Here is an 11,050-nt window from a genome sequence, read left to right as displayed (position 1 = left end):
AGCCAGGGGTGAGAGACAAACATGGTGTCCCTGAGACAGGGGGAGCGTTCTTCAATGCCTCCTAACTCTACAGTAGTTTTGCACGCAGGATACCTCATACCATGATGATGAGTGCATTGTAAACACAAAGACTGTTGCAGCTGGGCCAAGCCTGTAACCAGACATAGCACAGTCCAGAGCATCTGTCACAAAGCTGTGACCATTCCCGGGGGCCTGTCGAAGCTGCAGCAATTGGTGCTAAACAGCTGTCAATTCCCTGCCCACTTGAGGATCACTAACAGCCTTACCAGCCACAGCAGCCCCATTTTGGGAGAGAAAAGGAGGACTTGTGGCACTGAACGCATCCGATGAAGTGAGCTTATGCTCAAATACATTTGTTAGTCTCTAAGGTGCCACAAGTCCTCCTGTTCTTTTTGCGGATACAGACTAACACGGCTGCTACTCTGAAACCTGTCATTTTGGGAGAGGATCATTATCACTGTTCCACATAGGGGAAACAGAGGCAGAGACCAGCTCTCCCCCCCCACCCCCACCCCAGGAGATTTATATGGCACAAGATCACACAAGGAATCGGTCGCAGAGCCAAGAGACAAACCATCCCCCAACCAGCTATCCTTCTGCAAACACCCCCCCAGCAGCTCTGACCAGCTGTCCCATACAGGGCGGGGTGGCAGGTTTACGATGGAGGGACTAAGCTAAAATGTTCCAACTCTCTTACGACTTACTGCACATTCAAACCCATTCTGCGCAGATTCCCAGTTTAGCTGCTACAGAAAACCAGTGTGACAAATAATTCATCCTTGGAATTTGCAACGCTGAGAGAAGATGCCTCATTTCTACCCACGGCCCAGCGCAGGAAGTCCCTGGGGAGATACAGGCAGGCCCTGTGGAGATATTGGGGGCTGAGAAAGAGTTGCAGGGTCTGCTGGGGAGAGAGAAAGACCAGGCCTCTGCAAGGGGGTGATGGTGGGGATTCGGTCTCCAGGGTGGCAGGGCACAGGGAAGGTGCAGGGGTATCAGGCTTGGGGGTATTGGGACACAGGGGGGTAGGGGCACAGGGGGTCGGGGTATGGGGGCACAGGGGAGTAGGGGCATGGGGGATTATGGGGGTACAGGAGGGTCGGGGTATTGGGGCACTCGGGGTATGGGGGTACAGGAGGGTTGGGGCACAGGGGGGTATGGAGGTGTGGGGGATAGGGGTATGGGGGTACAGTGGGGTATTGGGACACAGGGCGCAGGGGCACTGGGGATTATGGGGGCACAGGAAGGTCAGGGTGTTGGGACACAGGGGGGTATGGGGGCATGGGGGGTTGGGGTATGGGGGTACAGGGAGGGTAGGGGCAGGGGGATTATGGGGGCACAGGGGGGTTGGGGTATTGGGGGCCAGGGCTCAGGGGGCATCGCAGGGCCTGGAGGGGGCACAGGAGGGTAGGGGGATGGAGGCACAGGGAGTGGAGGGGGCACAAGGGGGCGGGGTCTGGGGCACAGGGGGGTGGAGGAGGCACAGGGGGCGGGGTCTGGGGGCACAGGGAGTAGGGGGAAGGGGGCACATGGAGGTATTGGGGCACAGGGGGCAGGCTCAGGGGTCATCTCAGGGGGTGGGGGCAAGGGGCACGGGGGGGTATTGGGGCTCAGGGGGCGGGGTCTGGTGCACAGGAGCGGGGTGGAGGGGCGGGGTCTGGGGCACGGGGGCGTGGTCTGGGGCACGGGGGTGGGGTCTGGGGCACGGGGGCGGGGCTGGGGGGCGGTGTCTGGGGCACGGGGGCAGGGCTGAGGGACGGGGTCTGGGGGCACGGGGGCAGGGCTGAGGGGTGGGGTCTGGGGGCATGGGGGGGTATTGGGGCTCAGAGGGTGGGGTCTGGGGCATGGGGGCGGGGTGGATGGGCGGGGTCTGGGGGCACGGGGGGGTATTGGGGCTCAGGGGGCGGGGTCTGGGGCACAGGGGCGGGGCTGGGGGCACGGGGGTATTGGGGCTCAGGGGGTGGGGTCTGGGGCACGGGGGCGGGGCTCTGGGGGCGGGGTCTGGGGGCACGGGGGGCTATTGGGTCTCAGGGGGCGGGGTCTGGGGCATGGGGGTGGGGCTGGGGGCGGGGTCTGGGGGCACGGGGTATTGGGGACTCAGGGGGTGGGGTCTGGGGCTGAGGGGCGGGGTCTGGGTCACGGGGGCGGGGCTCAGGGGGCGGGGTCTGGGGCACGGGGGCGAGGCTCAGGGGGCGGGGTCTGGGGCACGGGGGCGGGGCTCAGGGGGCGGGGTCTGGGGGCTGCCCGGGCCGTGCGGTTCCGGGGCGCGCGCGCGGGAAGATGGCGGCGCCCATGGAGCTGTTCTGCTGGGCCGGCGGCTGGGGGCTGCCCTCGGTGGACCCGGACTGTCTGGCCGTGCTGGTGAGCGGGCCCCGGACCCCCCCGCCTCCGCCTCCGCCTGCCCCCGGGGGGAGGGCCGGTCCCTCTCCCCCTCCCCCCCCGCCTCCGCCTGCCCCCGGGGGGAGGGCCGGTCCCTCTCCCCCCCCCCGCCTCCGCCTGCCCCCGGGGGGAGGGCCGGTCCCTCTCCCCCCCCCCCGCCTCCGCCTGCCCCCGGGGGGAGGGCCGGTCCTCGGCGGCCCAGCCGGGAGCCCACGGGGGCATGCATGGGGGGCGGGGAGAAGGAACGGCTCCCCCCAGGGGGCAGGCGGGGTGGGGAGGGGGGAGAAGGAACGGCTCCCCCCGGGGGGCAGGCGGGGTGGGGGGTGAAGCATAGAAAGCCATGGGAGAGATCATGTCTTACTAATCTATTAGAGTTCTTTGAGGGGGTCAACAGCCATGTGGACCAGGGGGATCCAGTGGACATAGTGTCCTTAGATTTCCAGAAAGCCTTTGACAGGGTCCCTCACCAAAGGCTCTTATGTAAATTAAGTTGTCATGGGATCAGAGGGAAGATCCTTTCGTGGATTGAGAACTGGTTAAAAGACAGGGAACAAAGGTTAGGAATAAATGGTAAATTTTCAGAGTGGAGAGGGGTAACTAGTGGTGTTCCCCAAGGATCAGTCCTAGGACCAATCCTATTCAGCTTATTCATAAATAATCTGGAGAAAGGGGTAAACAGGGAGGTGGCAAAGTTTGCAGACGATACTAAACTGCTCAAGATAGTTAAGACCAAAGCAGACGGTGAAGAACTTCAAAAAGATCTCACAAAACTAAGTGACTGGGCAACAAAATGGCAAATGAAATTTAATGTGGATAAATGTAAAGTAATGCACATGGGAAAAAATAACCCCAATTATACATACAATATGTTGGGGGCTAATTTAGCTACAACTAATCAGGAGAAATTGGAGTCATAGCGGATAGTTCTCTGAAGTCATCCACACAGTGTGCAGCGGCAGTCAAAAAAGCAAACGGGATGTTAAGAATTATTAAAAAAGGGATAGAGAATAAGATGGAGAATATCTTATTGCCCTTATATAAATCCATGGTACGCCCACATCTTGAATACTGCATACAGATGTGGTCCCCTCGTCTCAAAAAAGATACACTGGCATTAGAAAAGGTTCAGAAAAGGGCAGCTAAAATGATTAGGGGTTTGGAATGGGTCCTATATGAGGAGAGATTAAAGAGGCTAGGGCTTTTCAGTTTGGAAAAGAGGAAACTAAGGGGGGCTATGACAGAGGTATATAAAATCATGAGTGGTGTGGAGAAAGTGAAGAAGGAAAAGTTATTTACTTGTTCCCATAATATAAGAATTAGGGGCCACCAAATGAAATTAATGGGTAGCAGGTTTAAAACAAATAAAAAAAAGTTATTCTTCACTCAGCGCACAGTCAACCTGTGGAACTCCTTGCCTGAGGAGGTTGTGAAGGCTAGGACTATAACAGGGTTTAAAAGAGAACTGGATAAATTCATGGAGGTTAAGTCCATTAATGGCAATTAGCCAGGATAGGTAAGGAATGGTGTCCCTAGCCTCTGTTTGTCAGAGGGTGGAGATGGATGGCAGGAGAGAGATCACTTGATCATTACCTGTTAGGTTCGCTTCCTCTGGGGCACCTGGCATTGGCCACTCTCGGTAGACAGGATACTGGGCTGGATGGACCTTTGGTCTGACCCAGTCTGGCCGTTCTTATGTTCTTTTGACACAGGTTTTGCACCCCAGGGTTCCTTTCTGAGGCCTGGCGTCCAGATCCACATGCCAAGCCACCTAAGCTAGACAGTCAAAGCCATGGAGAGGGGTTTGGCCTAAGCCCAGCCCTCAAAGAGAATTTGGCACCTAAATCTGGGTCATAGAGAGGCACTTGTCTCTGCTGGGGACTCCCCTATCCTGGAGCCAGGCACCTACACTGCTTCTTGCAAGAAACAGGAAGAGGAGGTGTCACCCTATAATCTTTAGCCGAGTCACCCAGGATGTGGGAGACCAGGGTTCAGTCCCCCTGACACGGAGAAGGGATTTGAACTTGGGTCTGCCCATCTGGCAGGTGAGGTCCCTAACCACTGGTCTGTGGGGTGTTCTGGGGCTGTTCCACCATGACTGGAACCTGGGTCTCACGTCCCAGCTGAGCACCCTGGCCACGGGACTCATTCTCACTCTGAGCCAGTGCACAGTTAAATATTTATAAACAGATGTCCATCTGAATCTTTCTTCCACTTCTCTTCCAGACCTATGCCAGATTCACAGGTGCGCCGCTCAAAGTTCACAAGGTCACTAACCCATGGCGAAGTCCCTCAGGTAAAGGGGCCTATGAGAAAGGGGGAGGGGCATGTGGGGATAGAAATAAACAAACATGAGGTGCACACGCGACTATTGGAGCCATCACAAGCCACCAGAAAGTAGGCAGAGATTATCTCCCTTTTACAGATGGGGAAACTGAGGCATGGTGAGGTGCCCAAGGCAAACTGGTGGGACAGCCAACATCAGAACTAGGCAGCACTGCCTTTAAACAAAGCCTTGCATTTAATTTCCCCATTTCCTTTAAGGAGGCAGGAAAACAAACAGCTCCTCTCTCCTGACTCCACGGCCCTGCCCTGGGGTGAGGAGACATTCTCCCTTTTGGAACTCAGCTGTCAGAGCAGCCCAGAACCCATGCCAGAGCTGACAGCTCTGCAGAGCTCTGCGACCAGCTGGCCCAACATGGTGTTTGTTACTTCTGAATCCTGTCTGCCACACATAGCCTGGAGACTCCTCAGCAGGGACTAGGCACGTGGAAAGTTCATGTGTGAAGTCCAGCCAGTTAAGAGCTGTCCATGTGCAAAATCCATTTCACCCTGGAATGAGTCTCTCACATTGTTCAACACCAAACCAGTTCAGGCTTCCAAAAGGAAGTCACTGCGCGGACTGAGACCAACCACTGGGGCACATGAAAACAAAGGGATCTCTTGCAACCTACGTGTGATGCTGGCACCTGCGCCAGGATCCCCGATGAGAGCAGACGGGGTTGGGGGTGCTCACTGCATGCAGGAGGCCTGTGAAGGGGCAGCTCTGGGCAGGGTCTCCCCTGTATTCCCTTTCTCTGCTTTCAGGGCGTTTACCTGCTCTGAAGACAAAGGAGGAAGGTGTCCTCTCCCAGATGCACCAGATCATCACTCATCTCAGGAAACAGGTCTGGGATGGGGACACTGACTCAGGCCCTGCTGCCCAAGAGCGAGAGGAGACAGTCACTTGCTGCCTGTGGGGGGTGGGAGCTGGGGAAAGCTGAGAGTAGAACCACGGATGGAAATAACGGTGAGGGCTTTGCTGCAGTGGCTGGGGAGCCGAGAGCCTGTAGGAAGCATCCCTGGGAGAGGGGGCTCAGCAGGGTCTGCAAAACCCTGCCAGTGGAAGCATTGTGTTACGCAGCTAAGTCTCCAGTTGCCACAGAGCCTTGCCAATGGACCTATGCAGCGAAATCTGGCTGGTCCTGCAGTCAGTCTGGACTAGGAGAGGGCTGAGAACTGCCAGAGCCCAGCTCAGCTCCCCAGATCCTGACCCAGCTCCCCTGAGCAGCACATCTGTACTGGCCCTGTCACAAGAGGGCCCCTGTGTGGCCATGGAGGAGAGGGCAGAAGATGCAAGGGTCCCCGTCAGAGAAGCCCCTCTGTCCCTGTGTGCTAGTTTCACCTTTCGAAGTTGCTCTTTCTCTGGAACTTGTCTGAAGATTCAGTTCTTCCCCTCCTGTCTTCCCTGGCCCCAAGTGCTGAGGCAAGTAGGGTACCAGCCCTGTGGATGGTTTGCCTGAGGCTGGCTAGCTGTGGGGAGGAGCACAAGTGGGTCCTTTGAGGCCTGAGGGAGGTGTCAGTCTGTGGATTTGGGCGGCTCTCAGACGCCAGGGTGTGTGCCAGCCACGCCACTATTCAGGCTGCTCCCGGCTCTGTGGAACTAGGCCTGCCTGGTGCCAACTTTCCTTGGAAAGGCTGGAGTCGCTCCCCTTCACTGCTTGCACCCTTCATCCCAGACTCTGCCTTGGCCCCAGCGTTCCTGTTCTGTGTCATGCAGCCGCACAGCCACAGCCAGTGTGTTCTGAAATGGAGCAGGCTTCCAGCCAGGTTAAATACACCAGGCAGCGCTCACTGCAGGGCTGGCCAGAGTCTCCCCTTGAAAGCTGCAAGGGCAGCAGGCCTGTGCATTGGGCGCCTGTCCACGCACCTCCCCCCAGCCCGTCGATACTGCTTCCTGGGGCGCCTCTGGAAGTCCAGGCTCATGTGAGCAGGGTTCAGCTTTGGCAGAGTTGGGTCTCGAAAGGGAACACGTCTCCTCAGAGCAAACGGCCGGGCGGACGAGCTCTGACCCCTGGGCTCTTGGAGTCGGCTGCGCATCAGCGTGTGCGTTTTAGGAAAAACCCAGGCATGGCACTTAGTGCCTGGAAAAGTGTCTGTCTGTGAAGGGAACTTGCCTGGGGTCCGTGTCACGCCCGGCACCCCGATGGGAGCTGCATTGCTGTGTCTGTCTCTGCAGCTTATGGAGAGGTGGCTGGAGCACAGGATGGGCTCATTCGCCACTTCCAGCCCAGGCCTCACACTGTTCCCTTTACTCTGTAGAAATACAACGCTGACTACGATCTCTCTGCGAGGCAAGGGGCAGATACGCTAGCCTTTGTGTCTCTGCTAGAGGAGAAGCTGCTACCCGTGTTGGTGAGTGCTTGCGTGGGCCAGTGGAAGGGTTCCCAGAACGCTGCTATGGGAGGAGCTAGCTAGTTCACAATTCAGATGGATTCTGGGTCCAGCCCAATGGGACGGGCCCTCACAGCGAGGGACTGAGGCGTATTGGCAGATCCCAGAACCGCAGGGTGGAAGCTGCGGGTTGGGACTATGGTGCAGTGACAGAGCTGTGGGAGGGTCTGGGGTAGCAGGGTGTCTTATAGGGCACTGCCAGGGCTGCATTTGGGTCCCCAGCCTGGGGCGGCTCCCAGCCTTGTCACTGTAGCCTCTAATGCCCCTTCAGCCCTTTAGTGTCTCCCTGTCTCTGGGGAACGTGCCCTCCAGCACAGCGGGATTCAGTCATGCAGCACCTGCCTGTGCAGGTCCATGAACCCTGTAACACAGCCACAGGCCAACTCTGCAAGCGAGGCCCTGTGGTGGCCTCAGTTCCCCAGGGCCTCAGAGAGAGACGAAAGCAGCCTGCGGAGCGTGGGCCACGCCTCTGGCTGCGCTGGGGCTGCAGAAAGCAGCCCTGCACGAGTTCTCATGGGTCACCGCTGTCCTCGTGCCCTAGATTCACATGTTCTGGGTGGATGCAAAGAATTATGTGGAGCACACGCGGAAATGGTACGCGGAAGCCATCCCCTTCCCGCTCAACTTCTTCCTGCCCAGCCGCATGCACAAGCAGCATCTGGAGCGGCTGCAGCTGATCTGGGGGGACAGCTGTTTGGAGGACGAGGAGGAGCTGGAGAAGGAAGTGAGTGGGCTTGCTACCCTTGTGGCAGCTGCGAGGGCTGCCTGGGGCTCCTCAGGGAATCCATCACCCTGCCCCTAGATGGAAGCACCATGAGGGGTCACCCTGTTCCCAGCCGCTGAGCATGCTCCTGGTTCCCGCTAGGTTAGAACAAAGCCAGCTCCCATGGGGCGGTTAGTGCTTGAGGGCTCAGTCTCTGCATTGAGTTTAACCCTTCTGTGCCCAGCCCCAGAATGCTCTATGGTCGCTGGCTGTGATGCAGAAGCCAGAGTCGGTCCCTGGCACGGGCAGGTCAGCCATGGCGTTGCTCCCAGTAAGGATGATATTCGCTCTCTTTGCTGGCGTTCTTGGATTGGAGATAGCTCAGTCCTGGGACATGGCCTTTGCCAGGGGAGGTGGGGTCTCTGCCTCCTGCACCTCGTGTGCTGAGGGGATGTGACACCGGGGCCGCTTCTCTCCTGATCCCGTAGATGTACCGCGAAGCCCGGGAGTGCCTGACGCTCCTGTCTCAACGCCTCGGGGACCAGAAGTTCTTCTTTGGAGACTCGTAAGTGGCTCTTGGAGGAACGTTCTTTCTGGGGGAAGTGAGGGCTCTTTCCTCACCTGCCCACACGTGGCTCTCACGCCCCTGCCCAGCACTCGTGGCTGGGAGCAGAACGTCCGAGCAGAGAGGTTCGTGGTGTTAAGTCTCAGATCTCCTTGCAGCTCCCCGGCGTGCTGCAGGACACCGGCCTCAGCAGCTCTTTGAAAGCGCTCTGAGTATTATAGAGAAACCCCGGAGGCAATTAAAGCGAAAGGTGGGCCACAAGCTAGGCTGAACAGTGTCTCTCTAATGGAAGGCAGGGCCTTGGGGAGGGGGCAGTTACTTGCGTCCCATTAGGCTCCATCCGTTCCCACTGCCGTCCTGACAGTTCCCCTTCCTCTCCCATAAACCTGTGAGCCAGGACCAGATGTTCCAGCACTTCAGCCACGGCCTGCGTAGGAAGTTTTAGCCCATTAGACGGATGCCTTGTTTGCTTCATGTTTAATGGGCTCATAATTTATGAAGCTGTAAACGGTAATGGCTGAATATGCTGCTTATTCACTTCCAAAGAGCCAGCTGCGGTGAGCAGGAATCAGAGGAGACAGACACTTATTCAAGCGCTTGCAGAGAAGCCGTCTCCTGCCTTTGGTGACCCAGCACCTCTGGCATTCAGGCACCTCCAAGATTGCCTGCAAGAGGGGTTGTGAGCTCCAGCAGCCCTGCCCAGCTCCGGGCAGCACCGTCTGCTGGGACAGGCCAAGATGAGCGTAGCTGGGCTCACCCCCCACAGCCCACACTCCTGTCTGCTCCCTGCACACTGGGACTGGAGTAGCAGGGAGAGGAGCAGCCTCAAGGGCTCTAGGTAATTTTGGTCATGCCCAGTGCACGCAACAGTTGTACCCTAGTGACGGTGTGAATTTGGGCCAGCCTGTTCCAAAGCCTGGGGTCCTGGGCCCCTGGCACTGGCAGAGGCCTGGAGCCACTAGCACAAGCTCTCTGTGCCGCAGCCCCGCTTCCCTGGACGCGTTCGTCTTCAGTCATCTGGCACCTCTCCTGAAAGCCAAGCTGCCCAACGGGAAACTGCAGCAGCACCTGAAGTCCCTGCAGAACCTCTGTGACTACTGCTCCTCCATCCTCAGCCTCTACTTCCCCTGGGACGGAGGTGAGGAGCCAGGCCTCCAGCCTCTCCTTCGGCCCTGGGCAGCTGGGGGTCAGCTGGAGTCACTGAAGCAAGGTCACAAAGATGTGGTGGGGATGCGAACAAGCTTGAACCGTGCTTCAGACCCCACTAGCCACAGGCTGAGGCTTGCTAGTCCGTGGCAGATCAGGAGAAGTGGGCCAGTGCCTTGGGGAGGAGCTCAGCTCACCTGGACTGCTCCACTGCTGGCTGCCAGGGGATGGCGGGGGGGAGACTGGACTTCCCACCAGCTGTAACACAGGGACCACTCTGTGTCAGCCGTGGTGTGGGCGTCTCCTAACACCCTGCTGGCTGTACCTGGGACCTGGTGAGGGTGGGGAGTACCCCCTGTCCGGCTCTTGGAAAAGGAGGGGCAGCTTCTCCCTTTTTTCTTCCCCTGCTGCTTTCGGACCCCTGCTCCAACCCTTCCCTGGGCTCGCTGTGTTCACCCGTTCCCCAGCAGCAGTGCCCCTCCCTCCCCCGAACGAGGGTAACATGCCTATGCTCTTCCAGGCTGCCCCCACTCTCTGCCCTCTGGGCTGGGGTACAGTTTGCCAGCTGGGTCTGGGTTTCTGACGTGTCGTTTCCTTGCAAGGGGACGCCCCGTCCAGCACCCCCAAGACGTCTGCCTCTGAAGGGACCGAGTCCGAGGAGGAGCCCTACAAACGGCGCAATCAGATCTTGTCGGTGCTGGTGGGACTGGTGGCGATGATTGGCTACGCCTTCCTCAGCGGGATCATCTCCATCCAGCGGGGCCCTCCTGGGGCTGCTGGCCCCCAGCCAATAGCCATGGAGGAGGAAGAAGAGGAGGAGGAGTGAGGCACTGGTCTCAGAGCTTTGGTTCTCACTCCTCTCAGTATCACTTGAACTCAGTTTTTTTTTTACAGTGCTGGGTACGGCCTACTCTGATTCCTGCACACTGCCCCGTGTCCCGGCAGGACCCAGTGGCCTTGTTCAGTCCGGATCCCGGCGCTGCTGCAAACACCAGCCCAGATTTCTAGACCGTGTCGAAAGCAGTCTGCCCCCCACTAATAAACCCGGAGCGCCCCCTGAAGGGCATCTGTCTGTGCTCTCTGTCTCTCTGCCCTCTGCAGCCCTGGGCACAGAGCCTGCATAGCGCTGGGCTCTCCATCTCTACCCAGGGCAGACCTTCCCCACAGGGGGCATGCAGGACAAAGCAGCATGGAAAGGGAACCTTGGCTTGAAGCTGTCCCTGCTGAGCTCTGCCCCACAGTTCCCTGGCTACCCCCAAGACAGCGGGAAGAATCCTTTTGACTTCACATCCAGCTCCGATTCCATCCCTCCGTCCCTGAGGGCTGTGTCGCACGCAAGAACCTGCCCCTTTCCAGGGCGGGGAAGCCGCAAGTGGAGGGGCCTGGCCTAGAGATTCACAGTGACTCTGCCTAACTGCTTGGCTCTTGACCTGGCCCTGCCGGCCGCTCTAGCCCGGGCCAGCAGCCAGAACCAGACCCTCAGGGAGCTGCCCTGAGATTGCCAGCCCAGGTCAGAGCAGCAGGGC

The 11,050-nt window shown here is 58.6% G+C and overlaps 1 protein-coding gene across 1 annotated transcript; it reads left to right on the top strand.

The window, feature by feature from the left end:
- Window positions 1-2,236: 2,236 nt before the first annotated feature.
- MTX1 (metaxin 1) lies at window positions 2,237-10,585 on the top strand. Its single transcript, XM_037883662.2, has 8 exons — window positions 2,237-2,382; window positions 4,624-4,693; window positions 5,485-5,564; window positions 6,979-7,071; window positions 7,652-7,834; window positions 8,302-8,378; window positions 9,362-9,516; window positions 10,127-10,585. The coding sequence occupies exons 1-8, from the start codon at window positions 2,302-2,304 to the stop codon at window positions 10,348-10,350; spliced, it is 963 nt and encodes a 320-aa protein (XP_037739590.1). The 5' UTR covers window positions 2,237-2,301; the 3' UTR covers window positions 10,351-10,585.
- Window positions 10,586-11,050: the final 465 nt, after the last annotated feature.

The sequence above is a fragment of the Chelonia mydas genome, chromosome 24 (assembly GCF_015237465.2).
Source record: "Chelonia mydas isolate rCheMyd1 chromosome 24, rCheMyd1.pri.v2, whole genome shotgun sequence".
NCBI lineage: Eukaryota > Metazoa > Chordata > Testudines > Cheloniidae > Chelonia > Chelonia mydas.
The sequence above is the reverse complement of the archived record's forward strand: the minus strand, read 5'-3'. Positions and strand labels throughout refer to the sequence as shown.